Source organism: Cupressus sempervirens, chromosome 6 (assembly GCF_028749045.1).
Source record: "Cupressus sempervirens isolate cs-2001-9-10 chromosome 6, ASM2874904v1, whole genome shotgun sequence".
NCBI classification, from domain to species: domain Eukaryota; kingdom Viridiplantae; phylum Streptophyta; class Pinopsida; order Cupressales; family Cupressaceae; genus Cupressus; species Cupressus sempervirens.
In genome coordinates, this window is record NC_143123.1 from 96,295,323 (window position 1) to 96,321,449 (window position 26,127).

At 35.2% G+C, this 26,127-nt stretch overlaps 1 protein-coding gene across 4 annotated transcripts in view; it reads left to right on the forward strand.

Annotated features, from left to right (window-relative positions):
• Nucleotides 1–26,127, forward strand: part of RSY3 (Adenine nucleotide alpha hydrolases-like superfamily protein) — a 246,350-nt gene that overhangs the window by 84,733 nt on the left and 135,490 nt on the right. For all 4 annotated transcript variants that reach the window (XM_089786909.1, XM_089786908.1, XM_089786910.1 and 1 more), the window contains 2 exons: nucleotides 6,159–6,234; nucleotides 21,720–21,896. In XM_089786909.1, the coding sequence (XP_089643035.1) occupies nucleotides 6,159–6,234; nucleotides 21,720–21,896 (253 nt within the window). The remainder of the gene's footprint in view (nucleotides 1–6,158; nucleotides 6,235–21,719; nucleotides 21,897–26,127) is intronic.

Here is a 26,127-nt window from a genome sequence, read left to right on the forward strand (position 1 = left end):
ACTATCCCTCCATACCTCACACCCTTACAATGCTGAATGCATATCTGGATTCATATTAACACACACGAAAATTTGCTCTCTCCTGCTTGGTTGAAACCACTGTACTAATCCCTGTTTGGCTGTTATCAAAATTTTAATTCTTTGGCCCTCGACATTTCAACATTCAGTTGGCAAGCTCATAGACAACAAAATATGGATGCTACCATTGTATCCCTTCATGATTGTGATCAAATGTATATGGAATAGAAATCATTTAGCCAGCTTAGACACTTTAGGGAACGTGCTCAACAGATTGATTTGGTGCAAATTTAATACCGAATAATAATGTCGATTGGTAGAGAAATTGTCATTGTCCAGAAAATGCTATGAGAAAATAGACGACGTCACTGTAAAGTTGGCTTAATGAAGCAGCAAACTGAAGTAGATGACTATATGGTTTCCTTTCTCCAATGGCATACACAACGAGAAGGCTTGCAGGACCCACTAACACAGTAGTAAGCCCACTGTATCTAACCACAGAGTTCAACTCATGAGGGTACAATTAATCAAGCAGTTATCAGGATGATACTTAGACAAACAACATATGTTTAGGAACAATGAATACCACAAAATAATGATTTGAAACTAGAAATTGTTGAGCAACATCAATATGCAAGATATACCTCCACTTTATACATATTGGATCTGTGCATTTAGCATTCTTTATAATGGTAGAAGTGTAGCAAAATAACCATCACCAGTTTAGAATGGTCGACACCTCACAGTTTGGAAATGAAACTAGTTAATGGAGGGAAAGAAAATAATATCAGACCCGTACTCGTATGCCTGTTTGAATGCGTCTACTGGTTTCTTCAATATTCGATGCCCAAGCTATGCTTCCCTCTCAAACCAACCCCCATACACTCTACAACGATCCTTTTACTAGTGCTGTATGCAATGGTAACGTGAGAGTAGTACCCGACCCGAATATATCCCTTGCTTTGAAGACGTTAACACCAGAATGTATTACTGATGTCTGATTGGAGTCATACCCGCAATCCTAAGCATGTTATTATCTACAACATGATGGCCACTGGTAGGGTGTGTGAAATCCTCAAGAAGAGAATGAGGCACTGCATAACCCAAATCTGTACTATTGTGAAGCTTCAGTTGGAGTAATTCCACATATACTTGGATGTGTTCTGTGATGACCTTCGTTTCCTTCTTAGTGACATGACTCTTAAAAATCGCAGACCACTGCTCTTGTCTACTCGTAACTAGTTCTCATGCTTGAACTAAGGCCCTTAAACAATCAACAACAATTGCTACGGCAGAGAGATCCTAAGTCTCTTACCTCCTTGGAATATCCTTCAACCTCCACTCAAAATGACCATTGTATGCTGTTCTTCCTGCGTTTTCCTTCGACCCTATTATTTGAATGTAATCCGTAACTGGTTGGGTGCCAAGCTTATGGTCTGCTCGTTCCAATCACATGGCCGACCCTTCTTTGAAATTGCTCTCAGTATGGCGGTCTCAATGCCTAGTATTGAAGTTACTACCTTTCATGACCCATGTTGTCTGGAAACAAGCTCCTTCACGTGTGTCAAGTTGGCCCGAATTTGGGAAGATTGAACCACGGATAGCTCCCGACCTACTTAAGGTGAAACTGGTCTACGCAACCCACCTGTAGCTGTTCCTTGCCCTGACTGGGGAAACTTTTTATGCTGCTGTAGGATTCTTCTGCTGCTACGGACAAATATTGGAACCTGACAGCTGGAGGTCAATTCCTCTTTTAAAAAAAATAAAAAAATAAAATATTGAGTGATTTTCAATCAGTGGAGGCTATCGTGTTTATTGAAGGTGACTTTCTTGTTCGTTTGTTGAACATGGGAGACTTGGTATCATAAACTTTATTTCCAGACGTTGATGGAACCGAGATACAACATCAATGGTAGAGCTACAGAGAATTTTCTTCTGCATTGGATCTATCTCCGAGCACTTTGCTTCCCAGACTATTATTGAACCTCATAGGCTGGCAAGATCTTTGGCTCTGATACCATTGTAATATCCCTTTCCGGATATTTTATCAAAAACTGTGATATATATTTGTAGATTTAAATCCGAACAGTAAACCAATATTTGATACAAATTCTAGAACCTTAATCCGACTTGTAACTTGCAGATTTGCATTACAAGGAAACTTAGAAAACTTTGTTTTATTTCACCAATATTCAGAAAGTACATATATAAACTAGGAATTAACACAAATAACCACAAATGCGTAACTGTATTATACAACAGCAATACAATAACGTGCAACAATTCAAGTAATCCAATCTTATAAATAGAAATGACAGTCAGATTGGCAATGTAGATGAAACTTGTAAGAAGGCTAGGTTTGTGTCCAACCTTCAAATGCTTCTTCAAGGGTTTGCGTCCTAGAAGAAATAACCAACCACTGTTTCTAGCTCCCAAATTAATATTTGTTTTGAATATTATAATCTTCATAACTTCCCATGTGGAGCTTGATGTACCTTTATCACTTTTCCCAATGTGATGCATGCTCTTTTAAGCAATGTGGGATAAAGCACCTTTTTGTCCTTTAGTCACTTAAGTGAACATAATGCCTTTTTAAAATACAGTGACAAGTTAAATGAACTTAAAAAGTCACTTAGCCAGTAAACCATATAATTGTCGGGCATTAAAATAACTGACCAAACGAACTCGGATAAGCATGTGCAATAGCTCTTTGGAAAGCTCTCGGCGAGACGCTTCCAAACTAACACTAGGATATCAAGAATACTGAGCTCTGTTTACTTACTAAAAATAGTAAGCATCTGGACAAGCTACCCAAAATTGCTCTGATGGGTCAGAAATTGGAAATGCTTAGGTCAAATCTCTAATGGAACCCTGTAAAGAACCTTCTCGCCCCCGAAACCTAGGCAAAGTGAGCCGGCAACACTAAATTATAATGTCCCAGAAAAAGGGGACATTATAGGAGTACATTGTCCAAACCTACTTAGCTGAAGAAAAATGTGCGACTTGTTGAGTTAGCAAACAACATTTACATTTAGTTTTTAATTTCAATATGATAGCATCATTGATTAAATGAAAATTTCAAATTTGAAAAATGATTTAGAAAAAAAAGATACATACTTTAGAGAGAAGTTTAATTGTAAGGACTGCAAGAAAATGAAGCCTTGATCATGTGCATGCCACCTTTCATCAACATCCATCCTATATTGAACATGAAGACTAGTAACATCATGATATTTGGTAGGTGCAAATAGGGTAAACTCAGTGAGAACAATGTTCCAAGTTTCATCATTATCATGATACATCTTTGAAAATGCAGCCTTGTAACTGGCAGCAACCTCTGCATCTCTGCATGGTGCCACCTTGTTTGGTTGTGAAACCGTCTCTTGGCTATAAAACCTTTGGTGACAAAGCATACACTAAGAGATATAAGGGGTTGGTCATGTTGTTCCAATGGTCAACAATAAGTTTTCTCCACTTTTTGAAAAAGCATCTGTATGATCCTTGCCTACAATTTTCTTTTATGTGCTCCACCATGGTGTCCATGCTATTATAATTTTCAGCAAATCTAATCATGCTCGTGATGGGCTTGGTGAATTCAAAAACAAATTCCACATGTTCATACCCTTCATCATCAAGAGTCAATGCTTTTACTTTTTAGGGTTTTTTTGTGTTTTATTACCTCTATGCACCCCACAAAGTGTTGACAACCATAGCACTCAAGGCCTCTTAGACCTTCACAAGTTATCTTAAGATGATTGTGTGTGATGTGCATCGTGTTTCAGCAATCTATGATGGCATAAAAGTTAATGCATACACATCATATCAAGTTCATCAATAAATTTTAAAACTACAAAGTAATATATAAAAACAAACTTAAATTACCTTCAACAACTCCAATGAAGAGAAGGTCTTGAATATGGCTTGTGCCATGTGATGACTAGTCAGAAACATTTATATCTCCTCAACCTCCATGCAAATTTTATCGACTCATTCAATTTGAGTGCCAATCTTTTGCATGATTAAATTGAGTGAGAGGATTATACATGGTGTACCCAAAATATGACTATATGTGGCCTCTACTATAGCCTCAACAACCCTACGATTTTTAGGATTGTTTGTAAGGACTTGGACAATATTTGTAGCCCTAACCATCCCAATTGATTCCATGAGGATATTGGCAATGAAACTTGCATATTTCATTTTCCCCTTACAATCCACCACCTTCAAGAACATTGCCCCTTTAGGTGGTAGTGCTTCAGGCCTATTCTTGCAATCTTTCCATCCATCAGAAATGGACACTCTTGTTTCCACCCATGTATCCTTGATCACTTTCATTGTATCTCTACCAAGGTTTTCTCAGTCAACAACAAGGTGGTTTGTACCTTTCATACCCAAGACTAACATAGTCAGTAGGTCCCTTGCAAAGGGTACTCATCATATCCTGCCAAAAAAGTGATCTAACAAGGTTGAGTGGAAGCCCATTCGCTAAGCAACGACCAATATTTTCATCCCAAAGATCTTTCATTCATTTTTGAAGGCCACATTTAATGTGCCTCTATATTGCCGAACAATTTCTAGTTTAGAAGGTGGTGGGGTTAGCATGGAAGGATGTGGGCCAAGAGATTTTATAAGTGTCTGGGCAAGGATGTTGCTTCTCCTTTTAGCTTCATCTTTTTCTCTAGCATATTGCAAGATTAAATAAGTTGGCAGCCTATTCCCATCTTTTCCCTTACCAATTTTCATTCCTTTTCTAGTGTTAAGAATGAAGTGAGGCTTTAGTTGATAGTATGAGTTGGAATACTCTACAATGCCATGGTTACACTGCCAAATATAATCCCCACCACCAGATACTGCCTTAAGCATTGTTGTGTAATGCCAAAATGGTGACATCAATTATAAATAGGTTTACCCTAGCACTGAACTAGAGCTTCCACTTTCACTTCTAGTCATTTTGTCTAACTTTGAATAATAAACTTGAAATGGAAAGGAAAACACAACACATTATTGCAATTTTTTTTGAAAAAACATGAACATTATAATGCATTAATATTTAAAATAACTTTAAAAAACCTTTTTTAAACATGATTTTATTTTAATTATCTTGAAAAATGTTGAAAATTTCATTAAGAACTTGAAGAAAATGAAGATTCACTTAGCTTTGCCCACTTTGCTTGCCTTCCCCAATGATTCGTAAGTCTATGATGTCGATCTCAGTCCTCTAGAACAAGAAACTTTCGAAGGAAAATACTAGATTACAGTTGTAGAACAAAATCAAAATTGTGAAAATGCTAGAGAGATGAATTTATTGGTCGAGTTAGGGTTTAAAAGGGTCATATTAGGGTTTAGTTTCACATTAATCTAAGAAAATAAAAAGAAAAGAAAAGTGGAGCCTCTTTTTGGATGCTCAGACTCATAGATTCCTGTGGATCCTCCTAGATTTTGACATGGAATTTGATGCTGAAATACAATTTTTTTGTGGATTCCTCACTAAGGAGTTCACAAGGAATCCGGAATCCATTTCGGAACCCTATTGAAATTTGGGAGGATTCTAGACCAGATCACGTCGAAACTAGGATTTGGGGTTTTGGAGGAATCCGGTATCTTAGTGTGTATATACTATATATATATATTTATATTTGAAAATATCTATATATGTAACCAAAAACTTCAACTTGAACCTAACCCTGAATCAGAACCAAGATTGGCAACTTAGATTTTAAACAAAAGAAAAATATGCCTAATATGCATTTTCTAGATTCGTAGTTATGCTTTTTCATAATGTTTTGGGAGTCACCAAAATTTATATATATATTTACATACATACATACATATATATGTGTGTGTGTGTGTGTGTGTGTGTGTGTGTGTGTATGTATATATATACATATATGTATTCATGTACACGCACACACACACATATGAAATTTGTGTTGTGTTCTAGGTTCAATTAAAAAGTCTTGTGCTGGTTATTGTTGTTTATGTCTGAATTCTAGACTATTCAATGAAGTGTTATTGAACTTGTAGAGAATGATAAGTAGAATTCTCATAGCCGTGCATGCTTTTCCATGTTTTCTAGCTAAAATTATTGTGTAAATCCTTTTGTTGAGAGGCTAACCATCATTTTTTTCTTCTCATTTTAGGTATAAGATCCTAAAAGATAAATGCATGAATTATCATATAGGTGTGCTCCTTGTTGCTCACCATGCTGATGACCAGGTTAGATATTCTATCTATTGTCCAATGGGCGTACTATGTTGATGAAATGGGTCAGTTTAACTTGTTACTTTACTATATAATGTTTTAATAGAATTATTGTATTATATGTGCAATTATTCCTTGAAGATGAGTGAACAAGTGAAATTATTTCTTAGGGATGGTGTGTTGAATATAGTTGTTGCTGAGAAGATATGTAGTGTTCATTACTCTTTGTGATTCAACTTCTTTCTTTTTCCTCTTATATATAATTGACAAAAAGAACAATCTTTTTTTTTTGTAAAATAGCATTTGGTTGACCATACACTTCTTTAGTGGCTAAGGTCCTTGTTTCATTTTGAAGACATCATTTTTAATTGCAAAATGAAGGTGGCTTTAGGCTTGACTGTGCACTTACTTTCCCATAAGTATTGGTAATTTACTAATTTACTTTATATGCAACTATGTTTGCTTAGGTTTTTCTCAAATAAGAACATAAGCTGTTTTGTGTGTGACATATTAAGAGAATTTTCCAATTGTAATAGAGACCAAATTAAGGATGTCCCGATATGTGAGTTTTCTCGCTGGCCACTTCAATTAGTGCCTTATAGGCAGCTGGCTTGATGAGGTTACCTTGTCATATCACCAGGCAATTGCCCCATGGCTTATTGTTAATGATTACACCTTTTGTGTCTATGACCCTTTTTATCCAATGTTGTATGTAGGTTAACTTGAAATTAGTGGAACAATCACAATGACTAACAATTCATACGAAATGCTAAATGATATTACACTAGATGGACAACTATGGCATGGCTCCAATGGCTTTGGTAGAATTTGGTATATTGGGTATACTTAAGCAAATTTTAATCCAAGGAACATGAGAGCTAACCATATGAGAAATGGAATCATTAGATAATATTGTCTTGTAAAGGTAACAATTATGCCTTTTCCTTGTGAGATAGAGTCTACTCATTTTGAAAGAAAATTATTTGGAGGTTTAGTTTGTTTCATAATTTTCTTTCTTTTCTTATTGGAAGGGGGATTGTGTGAAGGGGACATCCAATATGATTGTTTTCCACTATGGACAATGGTGCTTTCCATAGAAAATGATCAATTGGGAGAACACTTGGGAAAAATATCCATTCCAGAAATGGGTATTAAATTTTTCCCTAGAGGATGCTTTCAGTGTAGTCCTTTTAGATTCCCAAACCATTCATGTTTCAAATTGTACTATTAGATAGACGTTGGATTTGATCTAATGACCTTGGTTTGACTTGAGGTATTGTTCCTACCTCACTGAAAACCTAAGTCATAGGATTCGTTGAATTTCATCCTATATTGTGCCCTTTAAGCCTTCATATGCCCCATAAACTCCATTTGTATCTCACATTTGGCTTTCATATCTTTGTTACAATTGAGAGAAAAGCAATAGAAATAGTGATTGGAAGATTAAGAGGAGCAAGAAGATCAAGAGGAAGAAGATTCATCAAGCACAAGGTAGGGTTTTAGAATTTTTTTTGTTTTATTTTCTGATTTTCTTTTTTATTTCTAAACATATGTTGAATCCATTGTTGATTAATGTTTCTAATTTCTTTTTTCATTATTTCTTGTTGAAAGTATTTTCTTTTTCATTGTTTGAACTTCGAATGCATTGTTGTTTCTAAATGTTTGAATGCATTGTTATTATTTGTTATTAACTTATTTGAATTTCTAAATTAGGGTGAACTTCAACATAGTTTCTTAACAAGCTTTTTATTTTTTTTAAAAATTACTAGTTAGGCGAAATTTTATCATTTTGTGAAAATTGTAATATCCCCCCTAATAGTGGAATTTGATTATAATAGTCAGAATAAAAATATATAAACACTTCAAAATCGTAAGAGACAATAATTATAATATAACAAAGTTATTAGTAAGAGACTATGATAACTATAAGATACTTATCTCTCTCTCTGTCTCTCTCTCTCTCTATATATATATATATATGACATGAAATAAACATAATAGATAAATTGAATAATATTATTACATTTGATAGATACTCAAATTAATATAACTAATTATTAGTATATAATATAACAATCAAGAGTCTTATCCCATTGATGAAGGGACACAAACAAGTGCAGGCCCATGTCTATAACAAGGATGGAAACCTATCTTAAAAAAAACACCACCGAGATATGAAGAGGCATTTTACTTGTATACGGAACTTGCATACTGCAGATAAATCCGTGCATAAATAACAACACAACTACCTCTGAAGCGGACGTAACCAGAACAACGAGTGTGAAAAATACCAAGCCAAACCAACGACTAATGATCTGCACATGGCCAAGGATAAAAACTTATAGATGGAGGGGTTATATATCAATGATAGAAGAGATATGCATCAGAATGAGCAAATGCTGATTTCTCAAGAGAGAACAATATCAAAGTTGGAAAATAAACAAGAGAAATAGTAGGGATGGAGCCATTGGTAAGTAATAGCTATCACCGGAGTCATCGACGTTAAATGCTAGTTACGGCAGCACCAAGGACTATGGAGAAATGTATGAAGACTTTATCCATCATTTAGCCTTTGTGTTTGAAGATACCAATAACCAAGTGATTGTTAATAACCGTTGGAAGCAGACGTGAAGTCATGATTGGTTAGGAGAATAAGACTCACAACTATTGAGAAATAATAGAGGGAAGCAGATTATCGAACAATGAAATATAGAATTGACTACCTGTATTGGAGGAGGACATTGATGTTCATACATAGAAGATCCTAGGGGAGAAATAATTTAATCAGTACTATATGTCAGATGGAAGTAAAGGATTCAGATAAGATACACCAAGACACCAATAGTGAATGAGGAGTCAAGATGATAGGCATCGAAGGGAAGAACAAGTCAATAGAGATCAAACAAAGAACAATATGATAGAAAGATAATAAATAATATAATCTGACAAATCCTGGTAGCATGAACAAAAAGAAAAGAAAGACATATACAGTCGCAGGCAATACCCATCAAACGACATTGACTAACAGACCAACCATCACAATACACAAGAAAAAGAGTTTGCAAATCTGTAGAACAATATTTACGGGCAGAGAATCATAGAACAATATTGCAGAGATTAAATAAGAAAGTAGGAGATATCATAACATATATATTGAGACTAGGAAATTAGTTTTGCTATTAGAGATGGACAATTGAGAGTTAAAATAATGAGAAGTTTTCATACAGTGTGAGATTTAAGAGAACTTGAGGTATAAATAAATAAGAATTTATATTGCTAAGAGAGGATGATTGTTATAAGATCAAGCGCTCTTAAAAAGAACTCAAAGACTAGAGGGCATTCATTTAGAATGTCGAGTTTCTCTAAAGGAGAACTCAAGACCTAGAGAGCATTCTAAGTCGAATGCCGATTTCCAAAATGGAATTCAAAGAGGCATCTGTAGAGGATCCATTAGAGGCAATATATATTGTAGTGGTCAAACATATGCATATGTCAGAGACAAGAGACTTGGTAGAGGTGGGATCTCTACCAAGTAGTGTTACTAGAGATCCCCAAAGAGGCCTAAGGGAGAAGCTCTTTTTATGACAATTACCTAATTGAGATGTAGTTCTCACTAGAGGGTTAGGTGATTGGAGAAAGGATTTCTTCCGAAGGATTAGGAAGGGTAGCTTAGGTAGTATTTAGATTAGTATTTACTTAAATCTAATGTTGCTAATATGTTTTACATATATTTTTTCAATATTATACTGATAAATAGTTGCAGGTTACAGCATCAAAACCTAATTGGAAAGTGGGGACATCACAGAAATGCAGTGCGTAAATGTCTTCTCATAGTCAACAATGTAGTGCAGAACATGGAAATGCATTCTAAGGGTGCAAGTGTATCATAGTATGAACCCAAGCATGAGGCAAGTGACCACGGGGCTGATCCAGATGACCAATCTACTTATGTTGCAAAAATACTGATTTCTATAGATTGCCCCCCTCAGATTCTGATAGTTTGCTAGGTGTCGTTTCAGTCAAAAGTCTCCTCGCACACAATTTTCCATAAGAGTATCAACCCCAATGCCTACAAGTGGTGGCACAAGAAAATAGAAATGTTTTTGTAGTGTAGAATCATTAGGGAGAATTACTAGAGTTAATGCACACATGCTTTGTTCGACAAGATATGGTGTGAGTGCATGTAAATTCTTGTTAGATGCAAAAAATGTCAAGTATAAAATTGAGATAAACAAGTTTTGAGGGATTCCTGACGTGAGAGCAGTTCTCGTGCCTGTCTTTGGTTGGTAGGCAGTAGGTTCAGCCAATTCGACAATTACAAGGGCAACGACATACTTCTACTTGTACCATTTCTCTGAGAGTAGGAACTATGTCAGAATTAACTTTTGGACCTTCATCCATTTAGAGTTCAGCAGGGGAGGGCAGCAAGGTGAAATGCAAGGCAAGAAGTTTTAGTAATCCCTTAGCTGATTTATTTAATGTGTAAATGAAGGATCGATTAGATGATGCCATTTGTAGGTTCTTATTTGCCAGTGACATACCATTGCATGGAGCTTGATCTTATAATAAGGATATAATGTCCTTAGTGGCAGGGGGTGGGAGGTGCATTATTTGTCCACCAGGTGAGCAAACTAAGGCATACTAGAGTGAGTCAAGTTGCAACATAATTATGGATGGGTGGACAAACATTAGACCTCATCCACTTATCAACATCATGATCACATGCACCAAGGGCCCATACTTTTTGATCGTAGTTGATTGTTCAAGAAATCACAAAGATGCTGATTTTTCAGTTTCACATCATTAGGGAGGCTACTAAGGAGGTTGGGCCACAAAATGTGGTCCAAGTAATGATAGATGTAACATATGTGGTAAAGCTATAGGGAAGCTTGTTGAGGTAGCCTATAGATATATATTGTGGACTCCCATGTGTTGTGCATGCTATGAACACTGAACTCAAGGACATGGGAAAGATTGACTAGATTGGAGGAGTGGTCAATGCTGCAAGAGATGTGTAGATGTTTATCTGCAACCACTACACTTCACATATACTCTTCAAGAACTTCATGGAGTTCTTGAAACCAATTGAGACAAGATATGCATTGTATTTCTCTTGGAGAGAATGCTTGAGTTGCAAGAGCCAAAGCAACTCATGGTTATGCCACAATTGGTGGGCTAATTTCAAGGCAGAGCAGGGGAAGAGGGTGAAGGACATGGTAAAGAAGGATCAGTTATAGAGTGTTGCAAAATTCATAGTCTCCATTGTTACTCCAATTTTCCTGGTGATCAAATATGGTGATGTGATGCAGAGGAATCAACATTGGAACTCTCCTTAAGGAATTAAACCCTCAAGGGACTCAACAATGGATTCATCTCTACATACTTTTGAATAAGCTCATTTCCAAATTTGTAAAACTTCACATTTTTTTTACTGCCATAAACTGAGCAAAGGAAAACTGTGTTCTTCAATATCAATCTTTCAGATTCCTCAATTCATATATTTCATCTCAATATTCTCCTTGTAGCCAAAGTCCATTTCTATTCATACCCCAACTGTCATACTATTACGCAATGCACCTTATAAAAATAGAGTCTTCAAACGCTTTTGATTTAACTATTTCAATCTTTAATTTTTCTCAACTTGCCAAGAACTTCGAGACTTATCCAAAATCAGAAATTTTCGAATAAACTCAAATCTTCCTTTTGGAGAAATCAACCAATCGCTATGGTTTCTAATCCAGACCATTTTCAGCCAACATTTTAATATGAAAATATTCAATGTGTATGACTGAATATGAATCATTTTCATGCTCTTAAAATAGAGTTTCATTTCATGTTTGAATCAGCCTTCAATCTCAAACCCAATGTCCGCCAAAATGAGATTTGAACAAAAAAAAAAACATTTCATAGCAAGAAAATCTGCCCATAAAATCAGTCCACTATTATGCTTTGAATCAGTCACCAAAGGCATTATCAATTTCAGAAATTTCTAATCCCAAATCAGCTCTATGTGTTCATATTTGAATCGATGCCAACCCCCAAACCATATTATGTTATGGTAAAAATCCAAATCTGCATTTATATGGAATTTGATTCCATTGAAACATTTCAAGCAAAAACCGGTCACATCAAAATTCAATATTCTTAACCAAATAGTAAATGCAGATTTTGTCCAGAAATCATGAAGAGGCCAATATCATATGGTTTGATGAATCAAGTTCTCATAATAGTCCAACATTTAAAACTTCTAAGCAATCACAAATTGTGGATTTGAATAAGGGAATTGATACCATGAATGGTAAAACCAAAACTATGGAATATGAATCAATGTTTCATCAAGAAGGTAAAACAAATTTCATATTATGCTGAGTCGATAACAATGAAAAGAGGGAGAGTAAAATCTGAAAGATAAACCAAAATCAGAACATAATGAAATTGAAACTGATAAAATTAAATTGGAACTTCAGATCTATTTAATTTCAAAATGCAAAGTGCTCATGGCTTGCACAATCTTGCAAGTTGGAAGCCAAAGGTTCCTTTATCAACTACATTTTTATTTTCCTCCTTCCCCCTTCTCTTCCACCAATTTCAGCCCTTTATAATAATTTGATGGATAGTTACACATAACTATTCATATTCCTGTCGATTACACGACTCTTTGGATTCCTTTCTATTTGGTAAAACAAGATCCCATTTACACCTGGCACAACTTTATAAATTTTCCAAGTTTACGATCTTTAAATGCATATGGATTTAAACAAACTTATATATTAATAAATAATCTTATCACATAATGAATAACATTTTGGGCATATTGGCTTCTTGTAGCTGAGGTGCTCCCGCTCGATGATGGGGATGTACCTACCCTTGGAGAGGTTTATGAGTGCATCAATTCTATGCTTGGCTAGATGAGGGTGGTTGTGCAAGAGAGGGGCCCCACTTTAGCATTCTATAATGAGCACATTCAGCCAATCATTCACCGCATATGGGAGAAGATGAACCCTCCTTTGCACATGGCTGCCTATGCATTGAATCCTAAATGGCACATGCCTAGGTCTAGTAAAGTTACACCACTTTAGGATGTTGAGGTGGAGATAGGGTTCTTTAGGTGCATTGGTGAGAGGTTTGATGTTAATACTGCTGGGGAGATTCACTTTGAGTGGACGAAATTCGCCACTCTTACAAGTAATTGGTAATTCAATATTCCTATATTTCCTATTTAGAGTTTAGTAACTTCAGTTTTACTATTGGGTATGTGTATAACAATATGTTATTATGTTCAAGGTTACTCGGATTTGGCAAAGATGGATATCCAGACTATGGCACAAAAGCATCTGATTTTGTGGTGGAAATGTTATGGATCATAGAGAGCAAAGAATACTACACTGGCCGTTTGATTGCTATCTCACGTTTGTAGTTGCTTAGCTCTAAGGGAATATAAGAGTTTTACTTTCTTGCACTAGCCATTTATTTTCTATCTCAGGTTTCTAGTTCCTCAACTATATAGACGAATTGGTCTACTTATAGCTTCATCCACTCTGTTAAAAGCAACAAACTTACCTCTAGGAGTAGAGAAGCTAGTTGCTGTACACTGTGCCTTGCATATTGTAGATCACAAGACACTTAGGTACAAAGAGAACCCAACAAGACAATGGGATGTAGAGCCAAAGCATCCATCTCAAATTGATGAAGATGAGATTGCATCGAAAACTGGTTGGTTTTCCTTTGGGGAAACTTGACCATGAAGAGTCCAGTAGTTCTAGTAATGGGGACTTTTTCTTGGGGGATGATTAGAGGCTTGCCTTCACTGCATTTTTACATGATTTTGTACTCATTTTTTATATCGATCAGGATTCATATCATGTTACTCATTGTAATAATCTTTATGGTATTTGAATCTTTGATAGAATTAATAAAAATGAAAATCCTATTTGCTGATAATTTGAATTTTGATTTTGGAATGTTATTATAGTATTTGGTTTGTTACTATGTGCTATGTTTAGTGGTTTTGGTTCGTGTTGCAATTTTGCTAATTTCAACTATTTCAAGAATGAATTTGGTATGTTGTACTGAAAACATCATTTCTAGCATTTCAAGCTCTTTATGTATAGTATACAATAGAACCTCCCCTTTGACCATCCCAAAATTAAAGCCCTTTGTTTGCTTGTCTCGGAAACTTGATCCAATGTCACCCTGTGCCAACATTACATTGAATATTTTTGCATCATTAATCGTTTTCTTCAATTCTCCCCTCAATTTCAACCTTGAATGTATAGTATACAATTCGCCTCTAGGAATCCCTTGTCATCTTGAAGTTGAGGCCCTTTGGCCTCCTATCTCAGAACTCGTCCTAACGTTCCCTGCCTTGGTGTTACATTGAATATTTGTGCATCACTAATTGTTTTCTTCAACTCTTCCCTCCAACCCTTGTATTGACCTAAACTCTAGGGTCTAAATGAGAGTGGTTTATATCTCAAATAAAATAATATATAGAGATAAAATGAAAGTAAGCGAAACGAAAATTTTGAAACACATTGAGAATACTTGTAGTCCCTCTATATGCATAAATATTAACAGAATTGAACCAGTTCCTCTTTCTGAACATAATCTAGTTGAATTTTCCCATGTAGGGCTCAATATCTCTAGCCAAACATCTTACAAGAACCGTTTAGCTCCAACATTTTGTTCCTCCTAAGTACAAACTTTCACACAAAATAATTATTTGAAGAAGGTAGAACTCTGTTCAAGATATACTCATCGAGGCACTAGTTTTGAGAATACTTTTATTTGCAAGCCTACCCTTCTTTAGAGTCGGCTTGATAAACTTCCAGTATCAACATCTAGAACCACAATGGTATTTGAAGCCATCAATCTGAGACAATTGTAATGTCTCCATTTTAGCTCACCATGGTTGGTGGTATGGATTAGCCTATGAGCAGCCCTTGTAGGCTAAGTCAGATGGATGAAAAGTCTTAGTTGGCAGAACGAGAGGCAAATTCCCACTCTAGAGGATAGTGGTATTCAGGATTGGTCTTTGTTTGGATTAGTTTGGCACACTTACTATTTGTGGTAAGAAAGGGCACCTGGATAACTTGGTGGTAGCATTGATATTAGGTATTGTTGATTGGAGCAGTTATTTAGACTTACTATGTATGGAAAGTCAAGGTTGAAGAGTTGCTATATTTGGCAGGGGTACTTGGACTCATGTAATGCAAAGTGATTGACTCATTTGTCAGTTGGCTTAGTTTGAGAGACTTACTATTTATAGTAAGTCGATTATGCCCGTGTTGCTATTTCTAGTAGTGCAGCTGGACTTGGTATTAGCAGACTTCATCAATTGATTAAGTGGATTAAGTTTATTAGCTCAAGTTCAAGGCATTCATTATTAATAAAGCATTCTTTATTTATAATTAATTATTACAAAGTTATTAATTATGTGGCGCCAATTGATTTTATAGGTGCATTAAATAAATGTCACAATGAGGGTGCTTATTTTTTATTATTTCCCTAAGTTAACACGAGAGATTGAAAAGGCATCATTAATGATCAGTGATATATTATGATAGCTTGAAGGAGTTAATTAATTAATCTTAAAGTCAACTTTGCATCTAAAGTGAATTCCTTTGAGTAATTAATGAATCTTATTCTTGTAGCCTAATGGATTGATTTGTTATGAAGGAATAATAAAGGCTAAAAAGGGGAAATGGATTCATTATGTTATGTTTCGATGAATTAATTGTTTGAGAATTCTTTGGAGTTTGTCCAAGGGTTTCAATTCCTTCTTGGAGAATTGTGAATTCTTTTGGTCTTTGAGCACTCTAAATTGGTGGAAAACCCAATAATATTGTGCAATTACTATGACTTTGTCCAGGAGCCATGAATGGTGCAAAATGGTTCGAATTTGGTGAATTATCGAACGGGTTTATTAGTTATTGAGCAGTGATGATAATAACAGACAGCAGATTCAAATCACAGCCTTTAGATTAGTATTTGCAGAGTTTTTAAGGCAGCCACACATCTGATAAGGAAGCCACACGAGCCTCATTGATAGACGCCTAGCTTCATACTTTGGCATGTTGGGGTTTAATTTTGCAACAATTTGTTATATATTGGCGCTTCTAACATCCATCATAAGCTGCGATTCATTCTCAGACTCCATTTTCAAGCTGCGATTTTATTACAGTCTCTTTAAATCGCAATAAACTTATTCCCCAAAGTGTAAGTTGTCAATTGTATATCTTTTGCTAAATTGTATAAACAGGTTTTCCTGTGAATAGTTTACAGCAATTAGTTTGTATGCAAACTGTATGATGAAATGCTATGTTGAAATATTAAGCAAATTTGAATGATCTTGCATAGTTGTTTGCAAGTTTAAGTCATTGAAAATCAGATATTGGTGGTACCTTTTTGCATTTTGATTTTGTAGTTTGTACTTGATTTCATATCATGCTACTCAATGTAATGATCTTTATGATGAGATACTATTGATATCTATTATAATAGAACTCTTCTATTTGGTGATTTGATTATATTTAAAATTTTATTGTTCGATGTTCAATGTTCAATGCAATGTTCAAGTATTTAATGATTCTAATTTATTATTTTACTGTTTTACATCTTTATCTCATATTGTTATACATCTTTCATAACTAGCTGTATAGTATACTGTATATACACCCTCCTCCTCCCATCCACCCTTCCTTGTCGCTGTCACGAAATCGATGCCCCTCTCTCCCCCCCTACTTGGAAACTTGTCCCCCTATTCCAACGTTCCCCGGTCCCCCAGGGCATTGTAACTATGGGTGAAACCTACTTATTAGTTGCATGCAAAGTGTTTGACAAAATGTCAAATTTCCAAGTTGGAAGTTAAAATCAGCAGGGGTTCTTACAACAACTATTCAATAAAGAGAGTTGTGATAGGAAGAGTCATGCTTTGTTGTTTTGTAGAGAACCAAAGCCTCGATGCACATTGTAAATTCTGCATAGAATGCTACTTTTGTAATCAAAACAAGAAAAAACCTATTTCGGGCTCATTATTACCCATACATATTCTCCAACATGAAGTGGCACATCAAATGGAAGCTATCGACACCTGAAATTGAATGAAGATGTGGGAGAAAATCAATCTTAAAGAATATTGATTTAACCTCCATGTTGGGGATACACCCTCGAGTCTAGGCACAAACACTTTTTTGGATGGGAGGAGAAATACCTAACAGAATGGGGAGGTTCTCCCATTCTTTGGAGCTAGTTCGTATCCTTTAAGAAGGGGAAAACTGATTGATGCCCAAATTAGGTAGATAGGTTTGCCAACTTATTGGATTCCTTAAAATGAAGGAAGATGACTGTTACATCCCAATTTTTGACCTAGCTTGAAATATAGACATTGAGATTCACATGAAGTCAGTTGGCAGTTTAATTTGATATAATCTGGCGAAATGGTATGGTAGTTAGTCGTTATGATTTCAAGTGAAGATGACATGTTAGTTGATCGTTAATCGTGAATTCATGGAATTGAGATGAAAGGTTAACTATTATAATTATATTTGATTAAATAAATTATAATTTAACTATGGGGAAATTCCTTGCAGGGAGCATGTTGAAGGGGTGAAAGCATTGTTAGAAAAGAATTAGGCAGGGCATGACCATCATTGGGCAAACGGGTAAAAGACCTAGCCAGAATACATCTACAGGACTTGCATGAGTTATTTAATAATTTAATTAAATAATTGGGTTAAAATATATAAACATATCTCTAAGGATTTTAATATATCTTTCATCATAATATTTTAATTAATATTTATAAACGTTCGTATATGTATAAATGTTTTTGGCACCATTATAATTTAATAATCAATAAAGTAATGTTGCTCGAACTTTTTAGATTTTAATAATTAAAATAACTTTTAAAACTTCCTATCTTTTCTTTTCAAATTCGATTTGAGAGGCATTCGAATGGCCATCTCTATAACTGAAAGTAGCCGAAGAGTTAAGGCCGGGCCAAATTTAGTAGAATATCTTGGATCGTTTTTGAAGACAACCTTTATATATATTTTGCATTCTTCCTTTTACCTTATGGCTGGCCGAAGTTAGTGAGTCGAGAGACAACCTATTCCACATTGCTTTTCGTTGGCTTTTCTTTTAACCTGTATCACGTTTGAACAAGTGCAAGGGAGAGTGGAGTCTATCCTTTCCATCCGCAGAAGCAAGGAGCAGTCTGTGAATTCACGTGGTTATGCTAAGCTCCGCTGAAGCCATGAATCAACCAAGACGACCTTGCATATTTTCGGATTGCTTTTTTCTGATGCAAGTATGGTGTTGTTAACATTAGCCTCCATAGTTTATTGTATGTGTTCTTGATACCCTATGTTCTTTTGTATTCCTTCGAAATCTTCGATGTTGGATTTTGTATCTAGTATTCTCTTTTTATGTTAAATCGATGCATATAAAAAGGAATGCATGTATATGCTTTTACCGTTGGATTCTCTGTTTTTATATTTCTTAAGTATAACAACAGTAGTGTGGTATTAGAGACACCAAGTTCTTAGCATGATGTCTGCTGATTAATATGAATTCAAAAGATAATAGATATAATCATTCTGCAATATATTACACTGATGTAATCTTGCCATGGAAGTTCTCAATAAGTGAAAATCTATTCATCTTAGCTTAGATCCAAATATATCCTTTATATCTCACAACGGATACGCTTGGAAGTCGATGTTGTAAATATTTTTTGATATCTCAGAAATTGAATTTGGCATTTGTCTCAGAACTTTGATTGTCAATAGCAAATCCTCTTTAAGATTGTAGTATTTAGATTAATGATTAGATATCATTTTGGTTATCCTTCAGATTGTTATCAATTATACATGCAGATTTCTTATAGATGACAGAAGAATTGAGATTATCAGATTGAATTCAATTTGCAAATAATCTTCTTAATATGTCGGTTTGAATTCTAAAATAAAATAAAATGAAGAAGTCATACTTTATCAAGATTGAAACTATTTTGTAGATGAATTAACAGAATTGATGCTTAAATTCAAAGAGTTTTTTTTGTAAGTTTTAGATTTCAAAATGTGAAATGCTAGAAGCAATCATTTACCTTAAACTGATATCTTGTTTGAATTTGCTGGTTGAATTTCTTAAAAACTAGCCTTGTTCATGGTAGGTGATAACTTAGAAACCAAAGTATGGATCAAAATAAAATAAACCACTGAATATAGAATTTAACAATCAATCCTGAAATCTTTAAAGATCATAAACATGTAATCACAGAGAGTGAAAAAGCTGAATGCATGTAATCTACTTGTATAATTGTTAGAGCCGTCTGTTCTGAGAATTTCGGATACCTGGGACTCACCCGGTTGTGTAGCCAAGAAGATGGGTGATGAGGTGTGAGAAAGGAATTATCATATGAACCAGTATTAGTTATGACATTTCAATATTTATCATTTAATATGAATTAAATAATAGCTCATGCATATTCTTGTTTTGGTGATCTCCTGCTGCCAAGTCGTATGGTGTGTTATATATCTTGATGCCGAGTGAATGGTAAGATGTTCCTTGTCAATTCCGGGTAGGGAGGGCCTTTCTCATTAGAGATCGTGTAGGGATATATTGTGGTTTGGGTGGTTAAGCCCCTGACAATGTTTCACCTCTCTCAAGATGTCAAATATGCGTCAAACAGAGATAAGCCATGCATTCAATTGTTTATCGGAAATAGATATTATCATTTTTGTTTATGAGAAGGTAAGATTAAATTGAAGTATTTCATTGTTATCATCATTTTACTTTCATATAAATGAATATTGAATATAAGTATCTATCTAATCTTGAGAATCTATCACAGATAAGCAATCAGAAGGAAAAGAAATCCGAAGCCCTAACCTTAAATGATACAGTGGTATTGGAAGCCCTAATTGAATCCGTGGTATCGAAAGCCCTAGTTGAATCCGTGGTCGCGGAAGCCCTAGATTAAATCCATGGTCGCGGAAGCCCTAGACTGAATCCGTTGTCGCGAAAGCCCTAAGTGGTAAAGCGGTATCAGAAGCCCTAAATGAACCGATGGTAATTGATGCCCTAATTGGTAAAGTGGTAAAGCGGTATCGGAAGCCCTAAATGAACTGATGGTAATTGATGCCCTAATTGGTAAAATGATATGTGATGCCCTAATTTAAATTATAGTGGTATTTAATTGTAATCATCAAATGATTTTTGAGATAGCAGTTTTTAGATGATAGTCGACTTGTGAAATTGTTATAGTGTATTTGTGGACTAATCTGGGTGGTTGCAGAAGCATCCTTTGTTGATTTTTGGTCTCAGTTTTTCCGAGGTATGTGATTTTCAATTTCAAAAGTAATTTCATTTAATGGTAGTTCAAGTTTTTAGTTAAGAAATTTTGTATAACTATTTTTAACGGTAAATCTTATTCACATGAACATGAATGGTATAACTGTCTTCCTATGAAACGAAGTAGTAACTGTATTCATTGAGTATGTTAGTTGTTAATTTAGGCCCGGGAAACCGGTTTTTACAATGACTTCTTCAAAATGTTTACAGAGAAGGCATGCCTTCGAGAATACCCTCATCCTAAGCTTTATTATTGGATCTAGAACCTCAGAAGAAAGAAGAAAGACTCATCTCTCATGAATTGTCTCAGAAGGAAGCTGATGCTCCAACTCTGGCTAGTCCTGAGTCCTCTTTGGATAATCCAGTCAAATCAAGTTTAAAGAGTCCTACCGGAGATTCTTTGCACAAGTATTTTATTCTTGATAATCTTGTATTGATTGCCTCATTAACAAGGAAGGTTCTTCATGAATCCTAATTATGTGGATTTCACTTTACAATTGCATGTTTGCAGACTCAATGTGAACAATCCTCTTCATTTTTCCATAGAGTTTAAAGACTATAATGATATGTTTCTTTGCAAAGCAAACTTTTGAGCCTTTGACCCATCCCATTTTAATGTTTCAACTTCCATCAATTCGTCTATTTTAAGGATCGTTTGATGCTTGCTCTGGACATGCCTATCTCATAGCTTGCTTTTACTGTAGGTAATCTCTTGTGGGTAGTTTTGTACTTTTTGTTCAATGTCGTCTGTTGTTTTAGTAAATAATGGGTGGAGTGAGGAAGATTTTAAAATTTTCTGTTTTGGGTACTTCTGTACTTTTTGTTCAATGTCATCTTATGTTTCAGTAAATAATGGGTGGAATGAGGAAGATTCAAAAATTTTCTGGCTATTAATTTGCAGTAGATGAGGAAATTAGTTGCCAATGAATTGCTGTATTTAAGGCAAGTTGTTTTTGATGTGCTTGAAGTCTACTTCAGACTTCCTCTTGTTTATGCTTGAGATTGCCATTGAAACATCTCATGCTTTTTGTGTTGAATAGCTAACCATGTTTATTAGAACAGAATTAGAGAAGTTAAAGAAAGATAAGAGATTCAATGTGAACTAGAATTTTCTTCTCACAATTGGAATCTTGAAACTGGTGCAGGCTGAGTTGTTTGTGCTGAGACTTTCACGTCATAGTGGTGTGGCTGGTCTTGCTGGCATGGCTTTTGTATCTCAGTTATTTGCAGATACTTGCTCTGCCTGTGGTGGTACATGTGATAACTATAGTGTTCTTCTTGTGAGACCATTGTTAAGTTTTATCAAAGATGATCTCTACAAAGTAATGTTTACAACTCTATGATTTAAAATGTGACGTTTTCTGTTTTTCTATATCAGCTTTGAATTCTAATGCACATGAATTACTGGACCGAGCTGAATATTGTGCGTGTTTCTCTTCATGTATCAATAATTGAAGTTTAGTTTCTTTCTCAATCTTATTACTTGAAATTCGAACATCTAAAGCCTAGCAACCTTGATTGTTGTTTTTCTTGCTTTAATCAATGTGATTTATGTCTCAAATTTGCAATGCATCATGCAAATTATAATTGATACCCCTTGCGCCTAGAGTTAAATTGAGAAGCAATTAAAAAAGTGCTTGCAGAGCCTAAAGAAGGGGCTGATAGAGAAACAAGGCTGTAATGTTTGTAATCTCTTCAACATTCAACATTTATTAGAAACTACTGAGGAAAGTGCTATACTACTTAACTATAAATTGACAGAGATTAAATTATGAAGTGCTAAAATTCCTGTTCTTTTGTTGCTGGAAATGGAACAAAGCTTTAACCTCATGAAACTTCACCTACAGTGAAGATCTACACAAAGTTTTTTTCCGGGTGGATCTGGTAATAGTTCATCTTCTTCACCTTTGCTTGGCGAGTGCTAGCTACAAAGAGCTGTTGATAGAGCATTCACAGTAATCTTCTGAGTAATACTTAACTAATATGTTATGGTGCCAAACTAGATCTTGTTCCCAGCCCAACTGAACTTTGTGAATGCTTCTCATGTTCATATGTTTAACATTGAGACCTATTACGAATTGATCATGGGGGGTGACCTTTTGTGCACTTAAAGATTCCCACAATTTGGAGTGAGAAGATATTATTTCTAATGAGATTTTTCATGAATATTTAAAACAGGCAGAACTGTTTATCTCCTGGCGCAGAAGTGTCATACACACTAACAAAGCTGCCATTTTCTCAAGCATATCTGCCATGAAACATGTGAAATTGCCAACCCACTGTATCTGGCAATTTTGTCATGGGTAAAACCTCTCACTTTTATCTAATTTGAAACTATTAGTTGTTTCAAGAAGCAAACTACTACTTGGACCGTCATAGATCATTTAGCCACCTCAAAGTTAGGAGCATAAGTGTGAGCATGTTCTATTATGTCTTTAGGAGAAGGGCTTCAACTAAACAATTTTTGGAGGAAGTAGGGTTAGGTTACTCCTTTCTAAAATTGGATTTGATAATAAGTAATAATAATAACATTAAAATATAAATAATTAATAAAATATAATATAAATGTAATGACAAGTTTATTTTGTTTAATGAAAAGTCAAGAGGCATGTAATGAAGGGTGTGACTCTGTCAAGATTAGATATAAAAGGGATAAGATCTCATTTGAAAAGGAACATGGATGAAGGAAGGAAGAATGTAAGATAAGTATCAAGAAAGAATTAAGGGAAGACAGGAGGAATTTAAGAAAATAAGAAACTGACTTCTTCAAGAAACAGAAATGATGGAGGGTTGTGACTCTTCCAAAGGGTGGCAATTATGGAAGATTGTGACTCTTTCAAAGGGCAGAAATGATGAAGGGTTGTGACTCTTCCAAAGGGTGGTAGTTATGAAAGGTTTTGACTCCCTCAAAGGGAAGCAATAATGAAGGGTTATGATTGTCTCAACGAGTGTTTAATTGTGAAAGGTTGTGACTGTTGCAAAGGGACATGCATGATGAAGAGGTGTGTCTTCTCCCTCACTTTGGAAAATATAAAGGTAAAAAGGTTTCATTCGAGGAGTACGTAAGGGAGATCGATTGCAAGGAAATATATATCAATATTAAAGGCAACAATGAAAAATGGTGACTAAATTCTTATGAAAGGTGGCGACCCTTTCACCAATAAAGGAGAAATCATCTTAAGAAGTCAAGGTTCATGTATGTATCATCACTCATCAATACATCAAATCAGCACTTAATCAACTCCAATCACTCTATGAATCCCACATTCATTCAATCATCATTCACTAATTTATCAAATCATCAATTGAGAGGAAATCGTTCAATCATTTAACAAACATCAATGGGAAATTAAACAAACAATGTAATATTCCCTATTGGGACTTTATTCAAATTAAATTCACAAATGTAAATCATCAACTTTAAATCTTAATTTAGAGTCAGCAGCTAGGTTAGTTATCATTATGAAAGATGAATAAACATATAATCCAGCAATGTTGTAAACACAGTACAATTTACTATTGTAATATTCAGAATCTATATATGAGATTCCTTTGAAGTTCTATCCAACAAACTTGTCGTCATTATGGAGCACCAGATGGATACACACAAGATGCCTTGAGCCATTCCACTCAGCCCAGGAGCACACAATGACAACCTTCATCAGCCATACAGCCCTACTTGGGGTGTCTACACCGACGGGGCTTCCTAGCTATCTACATCCTTCATATGCATTATATCTCCCCTCCAAAATGAGATGACCCAATGGATGAGAATCCTTAAAAGAATCTTCATATGTGTAACATTATTCATAGGCAAAGATATAGCAAAGATAACAACATACTATATGCATGTCACCAGCAAGGTGGAATATTCTCTCTTATTAGATGTGAGGCCAGTGACTATCATACAATTCATTACAAACTATACAACACACCATTGAATCGGATAGCTATAGAAGCTGCAGTTTAATGTATGTTTCTGAAACTGTATCCTTATCAGATTTATTGTTCAGTAATCCTGATGCTCCCTCTAATTTGAAGTTTTATCTCACTTTTATCCCTTGCATTTAACTTTGAGAGGCACATCTTTTCACAAACAATATGTCTCTACCTTATTTTCGAGATGATGAACTAGTTGAGGGTAGATCTAGAGCCAAGAGCAAAAATAACTTCTTATGGAAAATCTTCAGAATGATTATGAGCCTTAGACTTATTCAAAGGCCAAAGGAATACCTGAATGGTAAAAGACTAGGACAGGTATGTGGATTGTGGGTTCTATACGCTGCACTTGGCCTTTTCGTGTAATCTATGTAGAGTATCCCAAGGGATGGAACTGGTCATAGTTGAGTTCTCGTACCCCTTGTGGATACACACACACACACACGCACACACACACACTAGAATTAATCAAATTTGAGTTGAGGAAACAAAGATGCTTGTTTACTGTCTCCCTCGACCTAAGTAGACTACCCCAATTGATGGAACCGATCATAGTTGGGTGTTCCTACACTTTGTGGGGAGAGGCAAGTAGATTATCCCAAGGGTGGGAATTGGTCATAGTTGGACTTTCTTGCTCCATGTGGACCAATAGTCAAATAACTTACCCCAGTAGATGGTCATAGTTGGATGTTCTTGCCTCATGTGGGCTGAGTGGTAAGTAGATTATCCCAAGGGATGGAATTGGTCATAGTTGGACATTCCTGCCTCTTGTGCGCTGAGTGGCTAGTAGATTATCCCAAAAGATGGAATTGGTCATAGTTGGACATTCCTACCAATTTTGGGATAAGAGGCAAGTTGCCATGATTGGCTGAGTGCATGCTCTCGGGCTTAGTTGGGTTGGATAGTTTACCAATGCCCTACCAAGTTCCTACCGAATTAAGCTACGATTGTTTATAGGATATATAGTTAGTTATAATGCTTATCATGACATACATGTTCACTCATTTATATAGTTATATATTCTCTTAAATTATTGATGGTTAAATGAGTTTACTTCAATAGGTTATTGTTAAAGAATAAGTTATATTGTTGGAATTGTTAATGTTGGGCACAAACAACCTACTTTCAATTTGGGGACATTTATAGCTCTCCCTCCATTTCAATTGGGGTGTTGTGCCCTAGCCATGAAATGGAGATTACGGCCTTTATAATTCGTAACCTAGTGGATGAAATAAGAGGGCAGCAATTCTTTATGGAGCTGGATTAAGATTTAAACCAAGTTCCTAGTTCAGGTTGTGGTTCAAATTGGGGTTTGAAGAACTGGTTTGTTGGTATGAATTTCTTTTGAAATGGGGTTTGGATTTGCTAGTACAAAAACATGTAAAAACTGTGTACAGACACACACATATATTTGTATGTATGGATGTAGCCTAGTAGCATGAATTAAGATTAAAATGTCATATAGTAGATTAAAATGTCACATAGTATCATATAAACAACAAAAGCACCATAGATTTGTAAACGTAGCATCATATGAACATCAAAATACTAAAATAATAATATTGAGTTCAAGTATCATTGTTTTGACTTCAAACAATTGGAACTTCATACAAA